This window comes from Scatophagus argus, chromosome 14 (assembly GCF_020382885.2).
Source record: "Scatophagus argus isolate fScaArg1 chromosome 14, fScaArg1.pri, whole genome shotgun sequence".
Lineage (NCBI taxonomy): Eukaryota > Metazoa > Chordata > Actinopteri > Scatophagidae > Scatophagus > Scatophagus argus.
In genome coordinates, this window is record NC_058506.1 from 10,425,217 (window position 1) to 10,452,414 (window position 27,198).

At 38.8% G+C, this 27,198-nt stretch overlaps 1 protein-coding gene and 1 long non-coding RNA gene across 3 annotated transcripts in view; both read right to left on the bottom strand.

The window, feature by feature from the left end:
- Positions 1-2,432: 2,432 nt before the first annotated feature.
- Positions 2,433-3,879, bottom strand: gsx1 (GS homeobox 1). Its single transcript, XM_046411091.1, has 2 exons — positions 3,240-3,879; positions 2,433-3,134 (listed from the first exon to the last, which is right to left on the bottom strand). The coding sequence occupies exons 1-2, from the start codon at positions 3,610-3,612 to the stop codon at positions 2,782-2,784; spliced, it is 726 nt and encodes a 241-aa protein (XP_046267047.1). The 5' UTR covers positions 3,613-3,879; the 3' UTR covers positions 2,433-2,781.
- Positions 3,880-6,350: 2,471 nt separating this feature from the next.
- The window catches only part of LOC124070917, a 29,492-nt gene continuing 8,644 nt past the window's right edge, over positions 6,351-27,198 (bottom strand). For both annotated transcript variants that reach the window (XR_006845259.1, XR_006845260.1), the window contains one exon: positions 6,351-6,635. This is a non-coding gene — a long non-coding RNA (uncharacterized LOC124070917). The remainder of the gene's footprint in view (positions 6,636-27,198) is intronic.

The following is a 27,198-nucleotide window of genomic DNA, read 5'->3' on the forward strand; positions in this document are numbered from 1 at the left end:
CGTCCCTCCACATAAAGGGATTTGCAATTTCAAGATATTTCAGCTTAAATGTTTTTGACAGTTCCCTCGCTTTTACTTCGGCTTGGTTATTTTAACTGTGCCAAATGGGTCACCTTGGGTTGCTGTCTGCGCGCAAAGGGCTTTTGCGCGCATTCAGTCTGAATTTTTTCCAACTTTCCTTGACGGGGAAACCAGCTGCTGGTCGTGAAAAGACGGCTTATTAATTGTCCTTTGTCATGCAGAATTGCTTGATTTCTAAAGAAACGTACAAAGGCTCTTTTTCAGGATTCAAGTATTTTGTTTCGTGCGTATTTTCAAACCATCGAATCAGCTGCAGCGCCGCGCCGTCTACCAGACTCTCAGGTACTGACTGCCTGCTCCCTTTGTCCCCTTTTAATGCTGTTGTAAATCGTGCAGACTGATTTGTTACAAGCTGTTCTTTTAATCTGATAGATAAGAGACATGTCAAAGAAAAGCCGTAAATAAAAAATTAGCCAGAATAAAGACAAGGGCGAGTCTGCTAGATGGGCGCCTGTTGACTCAAGCGGCTCTCCAGCGTCAGGGGAGCCCTCTCCTCAGCTCCGTCAAGGTTACGTCCACAATTCCCTTTTCTTCTTTTTAAAAAGACACCGTAGTCCTTTTTGCTTCAATGAATTGATCGGCACAAAATTAAGAATAAATAAATTGAGCATTTGGAGCACCGAGCGTATAAGCTCCCCCAGGGCGCATACCCCCGGGCTATTGAATGGATAAAGGGCGCTTTGCAGAGGACGTTGCGAGCAAAATGGGGCTCTTTGGTGCAATTAACAAAATAGTCTAATCCCATATCTTAACAAATGCAAATATTAGAGTTTTGTTAAAATGGATAAGTGAACAATTAAATGAAAGTTTACAAGTGAAACTTAACATCCAAGAAAGGCACACTGATGCAGATAATGTGCTGCCGCAATTTAAGAACAGTTTTTTCCCTTTAAAAAAAGTCTGGAGATATGTTTCCAAGGAGGCAAATATAATTTAAAGCCTATTCAACATAAAACATATAATTTTGAGAACCAAAGCTTCAGTCAGGGAACAGCTGCATCGGTGCGTAAAATAGGTGAACATAGCTGGAAATAAACGCTAAACTGCTGGTTTGATCTCTTTTTAAAGTTCTTTTTTCAGTGATTAGATTATATATTTTTAACTACGGAAAAATATAAATATGCACACTTTTTTTTTATTAATTTTGACCAGGATAGCAGACAGAAATCCTTTCTCCAAAAGACTGAATTTATGTTTGAGGATGCTGCGTAATATCGGACTTGGCATATTACTTCATATTGTGGATTTAACGAGTTGCCATAAAATTCACATTATATGCTAATTAGTAATTCTGTTTTATTTTTAAAATAATATTGGCTGAAAAGACGCTTGTAGTAGGTCTAAAACATAGTTGGAGTTCATAAAACCTACAATAAACTTGACCACACTTGTGCGTTAACAATATAAGAACAATATGGGTCATGGACACCAAACTGTGTCTTTTCCTCATTGATTTTCATGTTAGATCGATATCTTAAGATATGCACACTCTTGATGCACCATTATGCACCCACAGTGATTATTAACTCAGTCACACGAGACGGATCATTTCAGGGATGAAACTTGAAAGGAGCTCCAAAGGGCCAGGCAGTGATATCTGGGTTGAGTGTCCCCCAGGGAAAGCACATAAAGGGGCCCCATAACAATGTCTTTATCACCTCTGAGTGATAAAGATTATTGAGCATTTGATTTACTCTGCCAGGATGAAGTTCAGCTCATGTGGCCTAATGAGCTCCTTCCAGATACACAAGCACATTCTGCTTGCCCGCAGTGCAGGCTGAAATTGACTTTGGTCATTCTCAATTTCTTTTTGGCTCTTCGAGCAAAGTATATGAACCTTGTCAGATACTTTTGGTTCTCAACACCAAACACCCTTTAGCAGTTTTATCGTCACGTAACGATCATTTCAAAATACATATTTTAAATTGCAAAGGCACTGAGTCTTGCGTCTGGAATAGCCTAATGCATATGCTGCACATACGGTGCAGCCGGGAAGAGCTAAAATGTGCTGAGATGTTCCTGTTTCCATTTTAACCGAACACACGGAGTTTGGAAATATCTGATTATCTTTTCACGACATCTTTTAAAAAATACATATATTTTAATGTCCCACCTTCGATTACTAACCCGAGATTACGCGCACCACCGTGCGCACTCGGTGGTGCGCGAAGACCAAAACATTTAACCCACACGACAACGTTGTCTGCCGCTCAGGAATATTTTTATTTAAGTATCAACATTTTAAATAAATAAATATTTTTCAATTACACTGAAGATATAATTTCAGAGTGATTTCAGCGTTGTGATATGGAGGGAGTTTCTCTTCAGCTTTTTCATATTTTTAAGTCACAGTTCCATCCACAGAACCAGGATTCACCATGTATACAAAATACTGTCTTCCCCAAAATACTAAGAAACAACGTTGCTATTATTTTTTGTTTTTTTTTTATCATTTGGGTTTGTCTTAACAAATATCCCTACCATACTCATAGGATTGGCAACAACAAATTAACCGTTTTCAGAAAAAAACTACATACAAAACGTACAACATGTATACAGCTATACAATATTTCAGGGCAATTCCCTGATTAAATATTCTCTTTCTATTTACAGACGACTGAACACAAGTTGATCAGTCTTTTTTGGCTATATTCAAAATCATGAGGACCAAAATCTTTCAGAGGGGAGGCAGGGAAGAGTTCAGGGGGAGACCGACAGGTCCACGTCCTCCTTTTCGGACGAGGAGGGAGATATGGGAATGTCATCCTCCTCTTCCTCCGAGCATCTCGCGGTTGACAGGGACGAGCACTTGCAGTTATGTGATCCAGTCCTTTGGCCGCTGCTCTTGCCCTCCTTTTTGTGCTTCACTCTGCGGTTCTGAAACCAGATTTTCACCTGTTTCTCAGACAAGTTCAGGTATGTGGCGATCTCGATGCGCCTCAGTCTGGAGAGATACATGTTGGAGGTGAACTCGCGCTCCAGCTCCAAAAGTTGCGTGCTGGTAAATGCTGTGCGCATGCGCTTGCTGCTCTGAAGTTTGCCATTGCTGTTTTCTGTAAGAGTAAGAGAGATTGTCAGCCACGGTTTATATCACGAAACCGAAATGTGAAATGTGACTTTGTCTGCACGTTTAAACTTGAAAGTCAATCTCTACTCACCGATGGAGATGCAGTGGAACTGCCGCGGGTCTGGGACTGAGTACGCAGCTTGATATATCCCCGGTGCGTGGCTGAGGTTGCTGGATGAAGAGTGTTGCCTCGACAGGGCCGAGTGACAGTACTGTGAGCCGAAGGGAGGAAAGGACGCCTTGAGGAGTGGCAGCGTCGGTGGTGACGGATGGAGCTGGGACGCGGTCATGCACAGCGGACAGAAGCACAGCAGCCCGGCTTTCCTGGAGTGGCATGAGCCCGGCATCCCGTGCGGGTGGTGCGGAGAGTGCACGGCGTACGGGAATAAAGGTGGGTTGTTCTCGTTCCCTTTGTCGTTGGCCTCCCTTAAAATCAAAGAATCCACGAGAAAAGACCTCGGCATGGTTGCAAACTTGTTGCTCAGTGTGGGTGAAGTTGAAGCCGTCGCGTGTTCGTGTCAGTGTGCTCTCCTCAGAACGGTGGACAGCGAAGTGGTGCTGAAGGCGCACCGACGCTCCTTAAATAGACGGCGTGGACTCGGTTCGGCCATGTGACGGTTACGCTGTAAGCGGCCAAGAGCTCTCAATAGGGTTTTGTGCCTTTCTCTCGGCATTCCCACTGCACGCTTCCCCATTATTTCACTTGTTAACTAAATGAACTGCATAATGTAGTCTATTCTTGTCAGCCCCACCCACGCCGCAAGAGGCGGCACTGCCCATTCTCCCTTTTATCATCACTCTCATTTTATCATAGAGCACAGCTTAAATTTGTGAGAGAAAACGTTTCTGTCACTTTGGGAAAGCCAGTGGGCCCTATGTGTATTCAAGTTTTGTCTCAGACATTAAGCACTCTATTAGGTATGTCTAGGTATAACTTAAAGCCCAGTCTTCATTTTGTCTGCATCAAGGGGAAAAGAGAAACTCTTCCAGAAATATTTACAACTGTTAATAATAGCAGGTAAATTACAAAATAATTTCTCCTCGTTTATTTTTCAATTAAAGGCTCATTCTGCCTGCACCTGGCGAGTTAGCTGCATGTATTCATTTTTTTGCCACGTTATTTTCGGAATAAACGGAAAGCATTCTTATAATAATTTTTGCACGCATGCGGTTAGGTAATTATATGTGTATTTATATGCAGGCTGGCAGGTCTTCCGCACTTGTGTGGCTACTTCATTTGACAGTGCTGAGCGCAAATATAAATGCAACAGCTGAATGTAAAGTTTATGCATATCCATTTTAAGGTTAATGTGTCATTTCTGGGCACAAAAAAGGGACAAGTCATTGCCTGAAGGCAGTGCTGTTAAAGAGCAGTGATTAATTCCTTTGCTCGGGCCCCTGCCGAGTCGGGGGAAAGAATATGTAAAAATAACCAGGTTTTCACTCTGCGGCCCTTATTGAATGTCATTGTGGAGGGTTTTCAATGAGAGAGAAAGAGAGTCGAATTAAAGTGTGTGACAGCGGCGGATAGACGCAACAAAGGCGACTCTGTCATAGAGGAGCCCAGTGCGCGGCGCGTGAAGCCCCCGCCTCGCGCTCTGATTGAATTAAGTAATAGGAAAACATTTTCTTTCACTTTAAGGCTCTCTGAACAAGACCTTCAAAGGGACGGGGTCCGTAATGTGTGAGTAAATAGTGGAATGTGTTTTCTCTTCCTTACAGGTTTCTTTTCCTCTTTCACCAAAACAGTCTTAAATCCAGGATAAATATGACATCTTGCTGGATCCCAACGCCTCGGCACGTTTGATGGGAGGAAAAAAAACACGATGCTAAGCTGGTCCACACAAAGTTATTGCTTAGCCACAACTTGTTGTTTTCTGTGTGGTTTGCATTTTAAATTTTAAATTATAGGCGGGAAGAACCCTACCATGTTCCCTCGTCCTCTCTTTAGTGTGTTGTTTACTGCTTTATTTCCCATAAATTGTCACGTCTGGCGCATTAGCTCTTCAGCTCCATAAACACAGCCTACCCACATGACGGTGTGATGCTATCTGTTTTCTCCTCATAAAAGAGGCCTAATGTGCTCAGCTTCACACCACTAATCTTCCATAGAGGCTAGATCTGTAATTAGGCTGCGCCATTAAAGTAGGTACAAATTAGGAGCAGTTAAACCCTTTAACGAGGCAAAATATCTGTCCGACTGAATGTTACATCGGCGAGGGCCATTTTCACTTTTGTATCCTTTCATTTCCTGCCAGGAATGATCCATTAACTAGTCTGCCAATCTTGTTGCACTCTCGGAAACCTATAAAGACAAATCTATCGCTTTTATTCCGATCCTTAATTAGGTAATAAGTTAATGACATGTTTTCATCATAAGTTAAAAGCGCTATTATTCTCATGAAGGGTCGTGTGCTTAAGCTCAGACAAAATGTGTGATTTTTATTCCAGCCCTGGTCCTAAACACTGTAGATTTAAAAACAGTTTTGTCTCAAATCCAGCTTTCATCCAGCTGACATCCACAGATAGCCTGGATGGTGGTGGCAGATTGATGTATTGCTTAACATAAAGATGTTATCAAAGGCCCTAATTTTCAAATTATGTACAGCAGTCACCCTGTGGATAGGAATAGAGGTTTCATGGGTCGTCACGCAGGGAGGCTCATCCTAATTTGCAATCCCAACTGGAGACTGACAAATAGTTTTGACCTCCCTCTGGAGGCGCGGGCCAGAAGTGCAAAGAATCTCATTCTCCATAATCACTTGTTACTGAGATAAATAATGGAGGGAAATAGCTCACTCACATTACAACAACTCTGTTATATTTTTTGCACTAGTCCCAAGCTAAAAAAAATATACATTCATAGCCACTTATGACAAGGTTCATGTATCATCACATCCACATGTTTTCCCTCACAAACCAAATGAGCCAGACTAATTCAGCTTCATGTGTTTCAGTAACTAGCATACAGCTGTGGGTTGGTAAAGCTTCTTAACGTTCGTGTTTGATACGGGGGAAAACCAATGCCCCTGAAATAGTAAATTATTTATAAGATATTAAGTCGGAACAATTGCCATCACTCAAGTTCATCCCTGATGATAACACTGACCAGTGCCTGCTGTGCCGTTTGAGAAGCACATTTTCAGGGGCTTTTATGCAATTATACCCGAAGATCTCGTGCCTGATGACATAAAGAGAGCAGTCTGTTTATGGAGATGTAGTCAATATCTCCTTTTCTTTTTGGTATGAATAATTCATAGTTTAAGACACTATCCCCCCTCACTTAATATGTACACACACTTAAACACCCACACATCTCTAATACAAATGATGGTTTTAGCTGACAGTGTAACAGGATTTAAGGTCCCAGTGGGGTTTGGCCCAGCCGTGGATGGGCGCTGTGACTGTCGACGTGACACAGAGGGCCGGCTGCCCCTCCTAATCTCTCCCTGAGGCAACATCACAGACTGCAGATCCTGCTGCACCTCTATGGACACACAAAGGACTGATTATCATTCATATGCTCACCACAAACACCAGTCCAATAGATAACAGATGACACATAAGTACCAGCTGAATGGTGCAATATGTTTAGGCTGTTGGAGTCTATAGGGACTAATGAATCCTTAAGAGAGAGGGAGACTGACAAAGAGATGCAGTCAGATGAGGTGCCATTATGTGACAGATATAAGGCTCTACAGGTGAACGTGAAGTGGAGTGAACCAGAGGAATCTAAATGCTTTTCCGTTGCAGTTTTAATTATAAAAAATTAAAGAAGTGGCATGTGTTTAATCAAGCTGAATGGAGATAACACCTAGAAAGCAGAGGGGCTTCAGTGAGTATTTTTGCGATAAGGAGATATTTAAGTGACCATTTCAAGATGATAATTATGTGAAAGTGCCGCTTAACTCAGCATGGCCTCACTATTAAACAGATCAAATAGCATTTTCAAAACAAGTTACCACATATATGTGGCATCCAGCAAATCAAAAATAATCTCAAATTGTTTTCACATGTTCGGGGTACATTTTTTTGTTTGTTTGTTTGCTTCAGAATTTCAAGTATTGTGTTTCAAAATGTGATTTTTATTGGCTCAACTATGAATATTGCCACAAATGTAGTTGTTCAAATACAAGCCTGGAGGAGGATTTATTACCTATGTTGGTAGACATCTAAACTGCACATTGTTTGAAAGCCTTACAGTTCTAACTGTGAATGTTTTTATAGTCCCAATTTCGCTGCCAAAACACTTCCTTACTTTACAAAACAGCAGAGTAAAATTCGAAGAATGAAGAAAAGCTCTTTTTTTGTCTGTTATAGTTCACTTTTCCTGAGATTAATTTGGCCTTTTCTGAAAATTTACTGCAAGATCAGAACTGTATTCAAAGAGGTTAAAGAACAGAAATCTACTTTGTATTTGTCACTTTCTGGCTTGTATGAAAATAACAGAGCGTTAACAAAAGGAGTTTAGCTTTTTTTATATTTTTCAGATACTGCAGGAACAACTGAAAAAATTGAAGTGCAGGAAACAGTAGCTTTACTTTTTCAAAACACTGTTTTCAGATGAGATCTTTTTTTATTTCTTTGAGTCAGTGTGTTTATTTCAGTCCACACTATGAATTGTCATGATTAAGCTGAGACCAGCAAAAAAATAAAAAAAAGGGAGAATGATGACATCAGCTAATGAAGTGGAAATGTGTAGGAGTTGTCTAATCTGTGGTGGACAATCTCATTATGTTTCATTGTGGTCAAAAAAAATGCTTCATCGTGATATGAAGATTTTTTTTCCCTGCTTTTTTACATTTCAGATAACACAATTGAGACACTGAGCCTCCTGTGGGTCCTCCACCAGTGTCAGCCTACTTCAAAGAACAGAGCCAAGTGTTATTAACAATAATGTAATAATGAGATCATTTTTGATTTCACATAACTGTCTGTTCCTTCCATCACAATCTTTATATCTATGGTTATTTACATGATGACTTGAACCATGGCTACCGTTGAAAAGAGAGCACATTAACAATACAAAGCAGAGGTGCCTGATAATACACCCTCCGATCATTATCATATTTATCAATTTGATGTTATATCAATATCTTAAAATACAACAAGCCAAACATAAGATTCAATCACAAACACTAAGCAAGTGAGTTGCTATTTGGCCCCTCTGCCTTTTCATGTTTATATGTATGTTACCTTGTACATTCTTAAATAATTTCATTTGTACATTTCATTGTGCAAGGAAGTTGCATTTGATAGACACTGAAAAGCAAGAGGCCACGCCACACACTCAAACATCTCTGCGTGTGTGAATATGACAAATGACAGGTCATACGTCATGCTGACACAAGTTTGAGCTGCGGTTCACCGAGGTGGATCCTAAAAATCTCCTAGCAACCTCCATCATGGAGGGCCATCACAGAGAACAAGTCCCACAGTGCAGAGGAGTCATAGGATTACAAAAAGTCACTTCTGCAGTCAGTGGTGTTTGAAAATTCACTTTTAGCAAAAAATTAAAGAAATACATTATAATTCACTACTAACTGTTGTACTCAATTTCATGTTTCATATCTCAATGATAAAGAAAAATTACTTTTTTACATTTTTATGTAAGTGAAAAAATCTCAAGTGGCATGTTGAAAAGCACAAATCGTACAGACAGCATGAAAACTTGACGGGGAGAAATGACTAACGATAATAATAAAAATGATAGAGGTGATGTGACTGAAATGCTTAGAAAGTTTGGTTCATTCTGATGGTTGATCCATTTCCATGAGCATTTTCCATGTCTTTCTCATCATTTCTCCCCTGATGGTAAATCTGGCTGCTGAATTTATGCCTCAGTCTGCCGTGTAGAGCCTCTCTGATGTGGCTGAGTCCGTGTCAAGTGCTGCTGCTGGGTGCGTCCTCACTGCTGTGGCTGCCTCTACACAGCTGGCTGCACAGACAGTCCCAGCACTGAGGACTGAACACTACAACTGAACAGTTAATGAATAACTAATAATCAGAGAAAAGAAGAGCGCTATATTGTTTATGGCGGTCCTTTCAGTAATGTTAAAAATCTATGAGCGAAGACTGGTGTTGGCTGTTATTCCAAACCACTCTGTGTTGTAGTTTGAGCAGGGTTCTTGGTTTATTCAAACAGATTCCAACAGTTTTGGTCTGACATCAGAAATTTTTCTATCTCTGGTGAGGCATTGTGTTAACTTCCTGTTAGTGAAATCTCACAAGCACACGGAGCTGCTTGGGTAACTACAGCAAAGTGAAAAATAACTGTCCTCAGCCTGAAAACACATTTGAGCACAACAAAGCACCAAGAGTGTGATAAATTAAAGCGATGAAAACAAACAAACAAACAAACAAACAAACAAACAAAAAACAAATAAAACTATGAGTCTAATGCTAGACCTTTATGACAGCAAAAATTTTATATCAGTGCATGTTTCTGTATTTTAAAAGAAGTGAATTAATTGAAAAATGAAATGAAATGTACTTAACAGTAAATGAGAAGGAAAATATCTTTGGTAATTTTGTATAAGACTGTAATCTACTTTGGCACATTTTTATACAGAAAGATAGATTTCATTTATATCTATTCAGCTCTTTGTGGTTGTAGATTATAATAAGAGTGGCCTAAGAAATCACTAGTCTAATGTTAATATTAGCATTCTCTTTATAACATTTGGGATTCCCTTTACATAATGACAGAACAGACTCAAGTGACTTATATGGACGTTGCTCTGTTTAAAGCAACAGAAAAATTACACTCATACTTGAGCAGAACAGCACACGATGTGGGCCTGGCCGGTTCTTGACAAGAATAAATGGGAAATAGATGCAAACCTGACAGTCTGGCCTTTCTAATGAGTCCATTTACATCTAAATGTGATGATGTTATGGGAACTAAAATGGTCAAGTTTGCCTTCCAGCTATTTCAACTTAAGAGTAAGACAATAGTACAAAGAAGTTCTATTTGCCATTCAGTGTCCTCCACACTAATACACACAGCATTTGCTGATTAATGAATTTTTCAACTCTGTCTTTCTGGCATGCAACTTTCATCAATCCTCACACTTTCCTCATGAGTGAAAAGTAATTAGAAGTTGGGTTATGCTCAAAAATATGGTTAGAAAGACGCCACAGAGCCATTAGAGGTCTAAATATCGTTGGATGATTTCAAATTCCCTTTTGATGTAAATCCATTGGTTCTGGTATAGATATGTCTCAAACTTCCCCTTTGACCCTATTCATATAAAAGCCTTGAAATGCTCTTCAAAAGGGTTTGTTACCCTGTGAAGGTCAGTAGGCGATTACGTATGGCTGACTCACATTTTTCCAAATCAGCAGACTTTTGGCCTAGAAATAACAGGTCAAACCAATGAATTTAATGAACTCTCACAGACACAATGAATGCCTCTTGCCATTTGAACCCCAATAAAGGCATATGGGCAGGTCAGCCGGCCCTTTCAAGGGGTCTGTACACAAATGTGACAGAATGCAGTTGCTTCAGTGTCTGCACTGACAAGTTGTTCAAAGTGCTGGGGATGTCAGTGATAGTGCCTTCATCCACACTGGCCCCCTTTGTTCCCAATTTTGTGTCTGTTGCTCTCCCATGAACAGTCCCACAAGTACAAAAGCAAAAGGATGCAAAGTGTCTTCTGAGATGTTGTGTTTGCCTCATTTCTCTCAGCCGACCACTATGCTGTCGGAGACTTTTTTTGTGGAGAAAACAAAGCAGAATTACGGCACAGGACAACTTCTGATGGCGACTTGCTACTCCTCCCCCCTTTTCACCGCTTTGCGTTCCTGATCCTCCCGTTTCCCTCCCCTCATTCAAGTTCCCCTTCGTTCATTATCTCTTTTTTCTCTCTGAGTTTTCATTTTTGATGTTCTGATGTTTCCAGTAGGTTTTCCTAGAAGGCTAATTTGAAAACAAAGGGGACGGAGAAATCACAGAAAAACAGCTGAATTTCCTGCTATCTGCGAAAGTATCTGCATCAAGTATGTTTCCGCGATGCAGCTGCCAAGACTGGTTGAGAAAAAACATCTTTAAGCATATGGTATTTGTGTGTTCACTTAATTGAATCAATTGGAGGCCCATGGGAAACCACCAAGGGGGGTAAGGGTTAGGGAGGAGGGAGGTCAGAGAGTTAGAGCAGGAGGGGGGGGCGGGATAAACACTCAAAAAACAGCTATTCTAACCATTAATTACTAATTTTCAGCTCAACACATCATTATTTCCTCATTTTCAGAGTGTTTTCAAGAGGATGAGGATGAGCTTCAGGAAGAAGTCTAAAAGGAAGCAAACTCTAAAACCACTGTGGTCCCTTAGAGTTTATGGTTTTCTCATTAATGACCTCCTGCGGTTTGGCCCATTTCCTCTCCATTCATCTCACATTAGCCTCCATTCAGAAGTCACCATTGTTTTGGGATTGTTTTTATTTTCTTGGGGATACAGATGTTTGAATGTTAACACAAACTTTCTAACATTTTGATATTTAAAAGTTGTACTGATATTGTGTCATTCTGTCCACCTTTTGGAAAGAAGTCTGAGGAAAAAAAAACAAACAAACAAAAAATGTCTGAGGTTCTGAGGTTTTTGGTTTAATGTTGAACTAGGCTACATTTTCCAAATATTAAACTGTTCCCACTCTTTAAAGGACAGAGTTGTTTCCTGGGTGACAGCAACACTTCCAAGGCAATGAATTTTTAGACCATTTGCATAAGTAAGAGTAGACCCCCTGTATGATTTTCATAACCCAATATCCCCTTTTCTTCTCAAATTTCTATTGCTGGCAATGTGGGTTGAGGTCAACTTTTGTTTCATTATTTCCCCCCACTTTGCCGTTGTTGCATTTTATTTCTCCCCCCTCATCTTAATGACCTCTGCGACAGCTTTTTACTCACTCACAAACACAGCTTTTGACTAAATGGGGAATATATGGCTCAACCTCAACTTTCCCTCAAGAATTATGACGTAAGCAGTGTGAAAGAGAGGTTTAGACTAATTCAATGTCTATATATGACCATACATGTGAGAGTCAGTGTGATGACGGGTCACTGCCCATCTCACAGGGTCCCTCAGTTTTCTGCAGATGCACTCTATTCAGGAGGCGACACGCGGCGGGACGCTGCTGGGAGGTAGTTACTATTTCTCCATTACCATAGAAACTAACACACTGGCTTTCAGCTGGTCTAGGCCAGGGGTCCACTGACACCAACTTTCACACTACTCTAAGTCTTGACAAAACCCCAAATAGATCTCACAACTCTGAATAATGCCCATTTGTATGGTATGACAGAAAAAAATAAAGAGGCCTCCTTTTTGGAACACTTTTTGTAATGAACACAAGATGGGAAAAATACTTGGGTGCTGATGTGAACTGAAGCAGTCGAGTAAAAACTACAGCAGTTCACGTTATGCTAGGAAAGATCATCACCGTCTAGATTCATGTTTATCTTGTCTAAGAACAGAGTAGTGTTGTTGTTGTTCAAGCTGTTTGGACAATCTGCTCTCAATGCACAATGCTTATGCAGTGTCAGAATATGTGCATGTTTGTCCAGTCTTAAAGGAACAGTTTGACATTTTGAGAAATCTTTCTTACCAAGAGTTCCACGACAAGGGCCATATGGTAAATATGAAGCCAGCAGCCAGACAGCTTAGCTTAGCATAAAGACTGGAAAAAGGGGGAAACAGCTTGCCTGAACTTAACTAATTAACAGTTTAGATTTTGGTAAATATGCACAAAAACAGGTATAACAGTCAAATACAGGCAGGGAGTGTTATACTAAACAATGAGTATTTTTCTAATGCAAGTTTACTTGTAGTGGAGTATTTTCACAGTGTGGTATATGTATTTTTACTTCAGTGAAGAATCTGAACACTTCTTCCAAAACTGCAACTATGTGAGTTTAATACCATAAATGTTAATTTTCTGTGTATCCCTAATATACTTTGTATATGTGGTATGGGTGACTGTACACTGAAAAATTGATACTAATGATGAGTGAGGCAGTCAAGTCAAAACTTCAGACATTTTACATTTACAGTTTATGATGCCAGCAACAGATTAGTAAAATCTACTGTAAGTGTGTTTAACTTGATCAATGGAAAAACAGTGTCAGCTGAAGTCAGTAATAGCTTTCCTGTTTAACTTCCTGCATTTAAGATTGTTTCTCCAGCTGAACACCTACATAATTTTAACGTAATTTTTGTCAGTCTTCAGTGAATGATGTATATATTACATGGTATGGGTAATAATTGGGCATTGTGGAAGGTACAAGGTCAGAGTTCACAATTGATCCTCTCACCACTGGCAGGTGCAGCTCACAGGAGTGAGAGGAGGCGGCCCCTCATCTCTCCCACCTCTTCACGCTGCTCAGCAAGAGAAAGGGAGGAGTGTAAATGAGTGCACTCCAGAAAGCCATCACCTGCTCCCTCCACCCTAAAATCCCCACTAGCTCTGCCAGGCAGTGATATCCTACAACCCCAGCTCAAATTTCTCCAACTCCGATTAATGAGAGAGAGAGAGAGAGACGGACTGAGGGAGGGAGGGAAGAAGAGGAGGGGAATTAAGAATTTTAACTATTAGCATCCATGCCGGGATTTTTTTTTTTTTTAGGCTGTTTTGTTGTTTTGAGTATGAATGTATTCATCGGCAGCAAAATGTACATTTGTCATGCTTATAGAGGAAATTGAATTGGACTGGAAGGGGCATTGAGTTTGTGCGCACAGAGAGCCCAAGGGTGAGGTTGTGTATTGATGGGTGCCCCTCCCAGCTTCTCCGAGATTCCCCCTCTATTGTGACTTTGAGTGAATGTATCCTCTTGCTAAGGGCACAGGAATGTGTCTTCTCAACTCGTGTGATGGATGGGGCCTTGTTTTGCACTCCTCCGCCCCTCCCTCTGAATCCCTCTTTCTCTCTCTCAGCCTTTGACTCTTTCTTCACATCCTTTTATTCGGCACCAATAAAAGTCAGTGATTCTTCATCAGCCGTTGTGCAGATCTGAGGGCCGCTGTTATTTTTCATCAGGAGTGTGTCACACATCACCATTCAGCCCCTCCGTCACACAAATTCAGACACTGGCACAGGGGCCGAAGCAGGTGGAGATACACCATCAATGAATTAGTCAAATGAGACACTGGGCATATCCTTTAGATTTAATTTAAATACTTGGTTAATGTTGTTTCGTGGGTCTCTATTGCCATTTATGCACAAGGGTGATATACTGTTTTAGCTTGAACAACTTAGAATGGTTGTAGTAGCAAAAATAAAATGCTGATTCTTATGCTACTGCTATGACTACATAATAATAATAATAGAATGTAAAATAAAATACAACTTAATAAATAAACAAAGACAAAAACCAAATTAAAGGTCCACATTAAATTCAGATCAGTTCTATATTACATTTTAACCAACATTAAACCAACATTAACATTTTTAACTTTCTTGTAATTACTAGAGTTATAAAAGAAGCGAAATATACAAAATCCTAAATATTTACAATGTGAGTAAACTAAAATGTATCCATCCTAAATTCTTTACTCCTATGAAGAGCTGACTGACACTATGCCTGAATTCATTATCACAATATTAAATAGGACCTTTTTCTGCTGCAGTCTAAAATGTGCTACATACTGGCAGAAGTGCCCAAAATGAGATAAAATACTCAAACAGTGAAGCAGTGAATTTTATTCTACTGCTGCATATTACAAGACTGTTCATATGTGTAAACTAAAGCTAAAAATTGGCTTAGCAAGCGTCACAACATCCCAGGTTTGCTTCTGACTCTTTATTGCATGTCCCATCTCCCCCACCCCCCAAAACCAGACTATTGTCAACATAAATACAAGTACAAAAATACTTAAAATAATATTAATAATATTTTTTACAGTGGCTCGCCCACTCATTGACTTGGACAACAAAAACAAGTGAAACGATTGTCATTCTGTGAAATTCTGTTCAAAGAAGCTCATCGTCAATGCAATTTGGTTGAAAATCAATAACTGTGTTATCTTCATCCCTTTTCTCATACCATTCCTATACTTACCACACATCTATATGCACTGGTTTAATACCCTGGTGACTGGGACAGTCTGGATCTTTTTATTTTGTTCAGTTCCAGCTGCAAAGCACATAACATTAAAACCCAGGCATCCTATGACGGATCTTCTATTGGGGTATATTATCAGTGTGCACGTCTTTTTTAAACTTCCGGCTCATTTGATTGGATTAGTGTAGAAACGTATCAGAATAATTACCACAAGAAAATGCCAGCATTACAAAGTTATGTATTACAAGCCAGTGCAACACTTCCTGTTTTGTTTTGTTTTCTGGCATATTTATACTCATTCATCTCAAAAGTTGAAGGGACCAAATCTTTCCAGTACAGTGTATTTTTTCTACTATGTCTACTATGTATTCTGCATTCCCTTTCTTTTTTCTTCTGTTTGCATATAACATCCGAAGATACCCCACACTCAGACATCATTTCCCACCCGGGGTCTTGTGGGAAACAAGAGTGTCTCTATTTAAAAAGTATTATTCAACAGTGTTACATAAGAAGCTCCAAACAGGAGTCAGGCCTCGCAAAAATGAATCATCAGCTCAGTCATCGTCATGTCAAATAACAATCCTCTGGCACTCACAGCACTTCATGACATTTTACACAATCTAAAAAGACTCATACACGCCTAAATACAGGCAGAAGTATCACTTAGATGAATATTAACACATTTTACTTTCAGCTTTATGTATGGACACACAGTCAATACTATAGCAGTGATTGTAAGCAACCCATTTCAGTTAATGCTTTAAATTCACTTATGGTACACTGGTCATGATTACACATTTAAGTACTTGAAAAATGTGTTTGATGTGGGAAAAAAATAACTGAGAAAAGTAGATATCATCAAATTCAGGATCACAGACAATAAATCCTGTTACTGCATCTTAATCACGCAGATAATATGATGATCTTGGAATCAGTTATAATTAGTTAGAATAACATATTATTATTACATATTGGCATTACTTATCATATCTTTCACCGAATTAAGTCTCCTATAATCGATTGCTTAAAATTTCTTCTGCCAGTCGTAAAATGTAAACATCATAGATTATAGACAGATTTGAAGACACAGTTTGCTTGTAACTCCCTGTTTAAAATGAAATAACAATCTGCCTCTGAAGAAGTGTTTGACTCCTTTGCTTTCTGTAAATGTTTTGAACCGGTGCATCCAGCCAGCTAACTGACCCTGAGAAGTAAGTCAAATCATGGAATGGTGCCATCTACTTTCAACCAAATATGCCAGCAAGAGCATCCAGCAACATTCCAGTAGATGAAATTGAAAGCATCTCTACATCATCTTACCAGTTTGAGTCAACTTTGTACTATTAAAATGTGACTCTAATGTTCTGTCCACCATGTTTTAGATACACCAGGAGGACAGAACCATATTGACACATCGTGTGCTGTATGACACTGCAAATATAATAAAGTAAGCAAGCAAAGGATCCATCTCAGTCCTCAATTTACCATTTGAACCTGAACAAAACAAAAGTGAACATGACTGGATTAGGTTTGTCTTGACTCAGAATGATGCCTCGTGCCACATAATTCAATAATAAAAGAGAAACTTAAAAAAGTCTGCGGTGAATCAGTACATCAGTTGAAGTGTCAAATGGTTTTGGTTCTGTTTTGGTTTTTTTAAATACACTTCAGTCATGCATTCATTGCTAATGAAGCTGCAGCCTTAAACGTCAATAAATCACCTCCGCCTAAAATTGTAGATGCAACTTAACTTTTTGCAAGTTAAAAAAAGTCACTGCAGGAGAGCGCGACAACAACTGCGTCATCTCTTCCACCATAAGAAAGTGGAGCATGTTCGTTTGCATATTGTGCACTGGAAAAAGAGATCATGTTGTTTGACGTAAGTTTGATGAAATACTCATCTTTAAGTTTGACGTAAAGATGAGTATTTCTCATCCGCCTTATTTCACCACATGGACAAACCTTACGAGGTTGACCTACCTTAACTTACTAAACATTATTTGAATTATGTTTAAGTTCTTACTTACAGACAATGATTCATGACAGGGTATTTCTTTTGTTTTAATTTGAACAAATAGTGAAATGTGGTTTATCAGATTACCATAACTCTTTTACTTTACGGGATTATTTTGCACTTGCACTCTTCACCATCACATTTATTTAGTCTGTCAACTTCAAATACAAAAGCAAGTCAAACCATTTCTGTATTTCTTGCACTTTTTCTTATATGACAGACTTATTTTACACAGAACTTATTATAGACCAATACTTAAAATATCAAACTTTCTTCAGTATTTAACTGTATTTTTACCAGCGCCCTCTGTAGGCTGATCACAGAAGGAGACTTCCCAGCCAAGAACGCTCTGCGGTCAGCAGCTTCACCTCTACGTTTGAGAACAATTAAGTGCAGGTTCCTCACTGTTTCCTTCATTTATTAAAAGGTTTGCTTTCATTTGCTAAAATTATTTCCTAGTTATAAAATTTAGAAAAAGATTTTTAATCTGGCCCAGAAATACGAAGAAATATGGAGAATCGGGGGGACAGGGATGGTTAATCAGGATAAGCATTTTGATGTTTGTGGCCATAATAAAATGTATTTAAATCCTTGGTTTATCCTCAGAATGTGACTTCTGAGTAATGAAGAGAAATGTAGTTTCTTCTGCTTCTTGGTTTTGATGAAATTCTCAGACTCATGAAATTATTCCCAGAATTTTAAATGTTTTAAAAGCTGACCAAAACGATCTTCTGTGCTGAAAATTAAGCTGCTCCATGTTGCATAGTGTGCTAAATAGGACCAGTTCAGAATTTCAACCTTATTACTTTGCTGACCCCATGTCTTCTCTTTTATGGGTGATGTGAGCACCTGGTAGCTTTAAATTATACCTGCACAATGGGCTCGTATTAGTTTTGTTTTTATTGTGCTGTCATCCTCCTCTCGCTGCCTCTTCACAACATGCTGACGGTTGCCAGCATGATGGAAGAAAGGAAACAGGAATTTCTCATTTCGCCGTCCCCGCTTCAGGCACAGAAGTCAACTGTGTGCACAAGTTCAGGATGTTTGATGTTGTTTTGTCACAGTGATGTTGGAGGGTCACATGGAGGCAGGGAGCCATCAACTGATTCAGATTTATCACCTCCCAGCAGCTGCCTCCGTTGCCTCCAGCTCAACAGTCTCTCGCCCCAGAGTTTGCACACTTTTCTTTGTTGTTTTATTAAAATTTTGGTGACATTTTGAAAATTTTGGTAAATAAATAGGAAACACCGCATTCTATTTTATATTTCTTTGGTAATTTAGAAATCAAACAGGGCGCACGCTTACATTTAGATTTGTTTCTTCCTTTAACAGTTCTTGTACTTCTTACATTTGCTTTATAATCTTCACTGGATTTATTGCAGCAATTTTTATAATCATGAATTTTATTATGTGGATTGTCGGCTCTTTTTTCATATATACGTAAACACACACACACACACCAGCATGCATTACATATTATATCTATGCATTTATGGATAATCAATTTTTGGCAATTATTTTTTTCTCCCAGTCTTTTAGTCATTAGAATAACCAAAAAATGTTTTTGAAAATGAATTTAGAAAGGTGACAACTTTTACGTAGTGCTGATTTATAATATATATATCTTTTATCTTCCTAGATCATCTTGCATTTCATCTCAACAAGATTAGGAACTGTGGGCATTTAAATCTAAATTGCTAAATATTTATTTGTAAAAAAAAATCATTCTTCAAAATTAAAACATTAAAGATTAAATAAAAGTAATAATATACATATTATCTAAATATTATTTTCATGCAACCAGGTGTAGTTACAGAGGGATGTTAATATGTTAATATATGTGATGTACAGGTTTATGCAAAAATATATTGTAACATTAACACAAATTGAATTAATCGTCTAGTGACAATCTAGTCACACTAAATGACACTGACTACAGATTATTTATGATGTTGTCATTTAAAGACGATTTATTGTCTGAATGTAACCTTTTTCAAACAAAGTGAAATGATATTTCAGGCTTACCAGCTGCTTCAGTTGTTTAGGAGGATGACTGATAGGCATATATCTTACAGATCTTTTAAATGGTGTGCATGTGTTTACGCATGTGTGTATAAGGCAAAAGTCTAAATGTGCATGTTTTTAATCAGTCCTGGTATAACCTCTTGAAGCACAGAAAAACGGCAGAGGCATTAAAAACATAAAAGGGAAAAAGGGCAGTAATGAATTTAGAGGAAAATGGACATTAATGGTATTAGCATTACTCATGTTCCATATAACAAATTATTGGAAATTTGACAAGCACACCAAATTATCTCCTCATGCCTGACGGGAGTGTGGTGAAGTCCTCTCTACCTGCTGAGGAAAGACAATTTCTGCTCATTTTACTATTTTTAACAATAGAACCAACCCATTAAGACAAATTAATGTCATTATCAAGTCTCTATGAAAATGACAAATACCACCGTTTCGAGCAGCTTTAGAGGCTATTGACAATAATGAAATTCGCTGTACAGGTACTGAAAAGAAACACTCCAAGTAATTATTTTCTAGTAGCTTGTTTGTCTGCCATCCGTTCATTTGCTTTCAGCTCAATTATCTGACTCTGTGAGCATGTGGAGGCGCATAGTGCTCTGCGGCCCACAGAGCGAGGGCCCTAATTGGGCAATTACCGTTCTGTTTCGGGGCTTTTAGCTCCAGTGGAGAGTGGAGGGAGACCGCAGTGTGTAAAACCATGAGGACCTTACATGCACAAAACCACACATATACACTGTTTAAACAAAAACAAAACCCCACGTCCTCTATACACATAACACAGAGCTATACGGTGCAGCTTTAGTGCAGCTCATGCAACAAACACTAAAAAGTGACAGGAGCTACAGGCCAAAACACAGTCCTTTCAGTGACACATAATGCAGGTGCAACACTGAATTATCTGTAACTTTTCAAACATGTGATTATGTCACTGCATGGTAAGCTAGCTTGTGTACATAAGCATTCTTCCAGGTTTCCCTTTAAAAAAAACATTGCATCTGAGTAACCACCAGCTATAAATAGCTGAGTTACAGTTGGTGCATAGAGACCACAGGGTCAACAGTAGGTACCACTTAAAAGTGTTGTGCATCATCACAAAACCGCAAACTACAAGATTCATTTCAGAGCTTTTAACAGTCAGGCCCCTGTAATGCTTTTGCTGTTCGAAGTCATTTCAACTGCAGGTAAAAAGTCAAAAAAGTTTGCGATGGACTCCTCTGTTGCCACATGAGTCTGATACAATGTTATGGACAAATGATGCACAATCTTCACAACTACCACATGTCAACCCGATTCAACACTTTTAAAAGATTTTGGCCCCATTTGTTTGCAGTCTCGACCTCCATCATCAAAACACCAAACAAGGAAGAACAGTGTGAGTCGACCCACAGTGAGTCGAAATCCTGAAGAAGACATGTTTTCATCATTTAATTTCATCCTTAAATATGTCATAAATAGAATAAACAGTTCTTTTGACATATATAGAATAAGATATATACAAGTAAACAGTATGAAAGAATAATGCAGATTTAAGTACAAGCAATGACAAATCTGTATTGTTTAAATTTCTCAAAGCTCTAAACTAATCTGCAAGAAATGTCATCAGTAGCTCCTGAGCTGTTTTGAGCTGATTTGAGAGCTCAATCGACTAGTCGACTGAAATAAATAAAAATAAAACTGCCAGCCATTTTAATAATTGATTAATCGTTTCAGTCATCTTCAGCCATCTGAAGATTTTACTTTGGGCCCTCAGAAACTGTCATCAGAATTTTTCACAATTTTCAGACATTTTATAGACTAAACAATTATCTGTGAAAGTAATCTGCAGATTCATCAATAATTGAAATAATAGTTACTTGTAGCCCTAATTATGAATATGAAGTTTGATATTATTAGTCAAACTATACTCTAGTTCTGGCTGGCCTCTGGACTTAGGCCTCTCCTCCGTTTGCAGACATACTGATGGCAGCTGTGACACATTTTGTGACTCCTGTGTCTGTAGCAATGCACAAAAACAGGAGCAAATTCTAGACTTTAAACCTGTGATATAAAAGTTGGCACCTCGACCCCCCCTCGGCCCCTTACCTCCCCACCTCACCCTCCTCCTCACTAATTTTCATATTATCCCTGTGCTGTGTGCTCTCCCCCTCACTTTAACATTCTGTCACGCGCTCCCTGGATCATGTAGCTTGTGTTAATTAAACCCTCTTTCAGATCATTTTCTTGCTCAAGTGGCCTCAGTGCAGCACCCATTAGGCAGAAAGCTCTGTTATCTGAATTTCCAAATGTAGCTCAACATTTATTAAAGTGAAATTCATCCAGTAATTGCCCGCCTCGGTATGCCCCATGTCTCCCTCTTACCTCCAGGGCCACCTGCTCAGAGACACCTCCAACTATTTACCGGCATGACGCAGGGTAATTAGACCTCTCTGACCCCGTCCACTAAGAGCCTGGTAATTGCGTTAATAAAAAAATTAACAGCAGCAGCATGAGGATCATTATGTAAAAATACCCAGTAATGAAGCATTAGCCTTGATTTTATTTGGATTAAAAACAGCTATAGGCATTTAAAGGTTACAGTGTCTGCTAAAACAATATCTTTCATTAAATCCCTGTGTAACTAAGGAGCAGATGAGGTGAGACTTTAGCACAGCTTTACAGTGATGGTCCTATTTCATATGCTTTTCTAGAATCTCTACTGACACATGAATGTCATATATTTATTTTACTGCAGTGCTTTATTTGTCATAGCACTGGAAAGTAAGCAGCACATATGACGACACATGCAGATGCAAAACAAATTTTTAATAGCGTAACTATTGACAGCGATCCATGGACAGCAAGCGGAGATCCCACATGCCTGGTTAACAAGTCTGCCATTGGCTTATCAGATAAAAAAAAAAAAAAAAAAGTGGCAAACAAGGCTCTCATGACATATTGAAGATCTCAGAAGTAGAGTACAGCATCAGTATCAGTATTAGCATCAGGGATTCAGGGGAGGAAAAGATTATTAGATATTAGATGTGATGGAGACAGAGGCCAGTCCTGTGCAGGCTTTGTCTATCAACACAGTTAGTATATAAACAACCTGCACTCTATTTTCTCAAAGAAATTTGACCTAATGTGTACCACATTATCCAGTTTTCCAGAAAATCCCATACAGCCTTGTCAGCCCACTTTTTAGAATGGCTACATAAAATCACTTCCTGTTGTTAGAGTCTAATGTATCTACTGTAGCAATCAGTGTCAAATTATTGAACCAGCTTTAGGTCCAGTCACACCAGTGAAAACCTTTGGTGGCTCAGTATCCCTCAGTTCAGGTGTTCACAGACTATCAGGACTTTTGTTGATTTCCTCTTCTGCTGTCACACTAAAACAACAAAAGAGTCTTGAATGGTAGTGCAATTAGGGCAGGTGCTATTTGCTGTTCTCATTATGTACTTTATTTTGACAGCAAAGTGTATTACTACTTGATATGCGTGCAACTGAATATCAGTGAACTTTAAAGGATAATGATGTGTTGTGTGGAAACATTTTGGGCAAATGCAACATCATTATTTTATCAGTGCCACTAAGACAACATGGTGCACTTATGCTCAGTGACAGAAGTTATTCAGATTATTTCACTTTCATAGCATTTATTTCTAAATATAATTTAAGACTAGATATAGTTGTAGAGCATTGCTGAAGTAGATATTTTATGCAACCCTGGAAATACAGTAACAGCCATCATACTGTAATACATTAATAGAGAAACACAAGTTTCACCAGTTATGTTAAGTGTGTCTGAAAGCCTTAGTGAGAAAGATCAAGTCTGATCAGCACATCTATTTGCCAACCAGACACTAAATGCCGGGGGAGATGTTTAGATAATCATCTATATAGTGACATCCTATGGGCAAATAGTGCAACTGCAGTTACTCGACCAGATTACTGTCACTGAATGTTCTGACAGTCTCTTAAATGATGAGCCTACTAACTCCTCGGTGATAGGGTACACTTTCGACTGCAAGCCTGTTCCTTCACTCTTGAAGTAACAGAAAACCTATGCCAAGATCTGTCAAAACAAACCACCTCCCAAAGCAGATGAAATCTGTCCATTATTCTCAAAATAAGCTGTTAGTCATTTCCAAGTTTCCACGTTTATTAGCACATTGTGGTAGAAATCTCCTTTTTGAGCTTGCTACGTTAAGCTCGGTCTTGACAAGACTAAGCTGCATGTCCTCCTGGTTAAATCCTGTTGTCCGCATGACCATCTCTGAGAGGTTCAGCTGGGATGTGACAAACTGTCAGGTGAAATTTTCTTTAAACACCTGGTAATGAAGCAGACCTATAGCTGAATACCTACATCTGTTTTTATAATCCAGATAAAATCAAGACTAAACCTTCATTAGCATATGAAGCTATTTGTTGTCAGTAATCCTCACACTTCATTTGACATCAGTCCTGCAGATCTCCACAGGCTGCCTTTTGGTTTCTCACATCAGACTGAAAAGTTGATGCTCCACCCAGGACTGCTTCTTCTTCTTTTGGTGAGGCAGCTTTTAGTTTTTGCTAAAGCTGCAGGATCTGAGATTAGCTGAAAGTAGTGCTGATATTTGGAAATGTAAACTCTTTGGCTTTGCATAATGTAATGGTTAGTAGCCATTATTCCGTTATTATTTAATTATTTATTTTCTTGTTTTCTTGTTTTGAATGCCTTATTATCTTTAATCTAACTTTTGTCATTGTCATTTGCTACTCCCTAACTGATTTACTGCTCATATTTGTACTGTCTTATCACCTTGTCAGTTACGGTGAAAGCACTCTGAATAGCAGTAACCAGGTTGAAAGGTGCTCTGCAAGTAATGTTTCATGATCACCTGATTGATGCTTTGTTCAGTGTATCGCGAGAACACAGTGGTTCCAACCATGCACGTTTTTTGATGATCAAGGAAGCAAATTTTCCATCAAAGATGATGACTTTATGTACAACAAATGTCAACATCAGACTTTAACCCGCTGCACTACCCATAAATTGGAGTGAACCCCTGAAATAGCTGTAAAGATAAATTATTTTCACATCACTATGATGTATGATGGCAGAAGTGATTCTTTATGAGGTCTTAGATGAGGTTAAATATCTAAATTGATGGGATCACAGAGTTTGCTTGTCATGGTCACTTTGTCTTAGACTCCTTATAAAGGTTACACAAAAGATTAATGTGAGATCAATGTCAATTAGTCTCTCGTTTTGTCTGTTGTAAAAGTATTCCTTTTTATGTGTAATTTGTTCAGGAAGAACACTCCCCCATGTTCAGTTTCTTTGGTTAAATGGATGAATAGAGAGCTGGGCCGTGGCCTCACTCATTACCAACTGGCCCTGTTAGTATTTACAGCATCATGGCGGGTTGACCTCACAGTATTCATAGCTTCACACCTCATACCCATTCACTGCTAGAAACTAAACACAGGCTGCATTGGAGACCAAAAGGAAACTGTTTCCTCTGAAAAGATACAGGAGGTTTTGTGGCTTAACTCAACTGTTTTGTTGGTTGGCTGCAACAATGTGGGATGCTGTGCGAGGAAGCAGAATCCAAACACTAATTAGGAAATGAGGAACATTGCCTTTACTCATCTTGAATGCTCTTTCGGGCATCTTTGTATTTCTGATCAGTGAAGCATGCACAATCATCCACCTGCTACATCTAAATGATGGACTTTTTTAACATTGATTCAGGTCTTCTTAAAAGAATTTAAATGAGTCTTCAAAAATGTGCACTTTGTGTCCAACAAAACAGAAAAGGACTACCAGGCCACTGGGTGCTGGGTTGTGTTTGGCAGCGTACAAAAACTCAGCAGTTTCAGTGTATGTTCTTCATCATAAAGCTGCTTTGATGAGCAATTTAAAAGCCTTCAGACAATTATGCACATAAATAAGTTAAAATTTGGAATAGATACAGAAAATGGGACAAATACATAATTGTCGCTTTATGTCTAACTTAGAAGTAGTCCATTAATGCAATGACTAATGACTAACTATCTGCTGCAATGCTACTAAACAAACAAAAAGATAATCTGAAATTGGAAATAAACTCAAAAAAGCAACATATAATTGATCATAATAGACATTTATCAACTGATTTATGGCTGTTCTGAGAACAACCTCAAACCAACCAATTTTAAACAAACCATGAGCTAAAAATATTAGTAAAAACTGGACAAAAAGACACCTGCATGATGAGCAGGTGATGGTCCTTTATTTAAAACAGTTAAGACACTCCTCCTCACTGCTAAAGCCATAGAAGAAAGCAAAGATTAAACTACCTTTGCTGCTGAGCAGCATTAAACTTACTAATCTTTTGCTGTTCATTTGACTGTGAAATCTTTGGAATCACAGCTCCTAAAGACCAATAAGTGAAGCTTGTCATTTAACTCACCTCATGAAAAGTTTAATGAACTGAGAATTCAGTTAAGTTACACAGTTGCTGCAGAGTATTTAACAATCACTTTTATATTATTAAGTACGATACAGTTTTTAAATGTTTGCATTTCGAAACATCTGAGTCAAGCTAACAACAATAGTCTCTTCATTCAAGCCTCCAAAGGGGCTTTACCTTTGAAGGCCAGCCCGAGAGAAACAATTCGGTGAGACCCCCAGCCTCAGCAAAGGCCTACAAAGGATCATTTCTGAAAGGACAAGGAGTTCTGAGAAATAATAGAAAAGCAAATGTTGAGAAATGAGAGCTCAGAAGACTAGAAAATTTTATAGAATCTGTAAGGATAGTATTAAAAGCAATTCCCAGGAGAGAACGGTGAAAACAAAAGCCAGCAGAGAGGGGTATCAGCTGAGGTCAAATTGTGTCAACCTGAGTTACGTTCAGATGGATGCACTGAGGCTGACCTGTGTTCCAAGTGTAAGCCTGCACCGGTCTGTTTAAAAAGCCCGCTTTCATTCCAGTTCCTTGATGCCATTATATCTCCAGTGGGCCATGTGCTGATAGCTGACAGCCTCCCGGTCAGACGACATTATTTTTTTTCAAAGCCACCCATCGGTGAAAGCGTCACAAAACTGGCGGTGATTGTGAAATCGCACATTTGTGATGTGGCAACAAATTAGGCCATTCATAAAGTCGCAACAATGACAAGAATTCCAGTGTTTAGAAAGGCCTCTTTGAGTGAAAGAGGACAAATGATCGTCATCCACATATAGGTAGGGTTTGAAATGGTTCTATTATCACAGTTTTTCGTTTGATCCAAAAGTGAACCTTGCATTTAAAATATAAGATTGTACTGCATTTCCTCAGTAATGACAAATGGTGTGCAACTGAAGGTGTAGTTCAATAATGTTAACTGACAAGGTCTTGAATGAGCAATAGATGTGTCTTACTGTGTCTGTCAAACTCCAGTGGGTTAGCTCAATTACCTGATCGCAAAGTCAGATGTTGCAGCTCATCAAGTCATTACTCAACGCAGCCCTGCTAGAGTTAAGGGACTCTATTAAGATTTCTGATCTAACTGGCAGATAATTAAACTGTTATCATGTAAATGTTTTAACTATAAAAATGCCAAAGTGCCCTCAGCTGCTGTTATTTTGGGCCAAAAGAGGAGTCAAGGGCCACTTGCCTACAATAACTGGCAGGAGGGACCAAGGGACAAAGACAAATAACTTGCCAGTGTTGGAAGACATTATTATTGCATGCGCTGAAGTGAAGGATATAATTTCATAACCCAACTGTAAAATATAAACTGAATAATGTAACTATAAATAACTATAAATGCAACACATCTCCTGCTTATCCGAAAAGTCTGTTCTCAGAGTATGTGTTCAGAATTTACACAGTATTTCTACAGGTTTTACATTTCCACATCTGTTATGTCACAAAATTTTGCTCATACATACAGGTCAAACAGTTTTATAATATCAAACGCTACAAATTGAAATTAATACATGTTGGAGTATAAG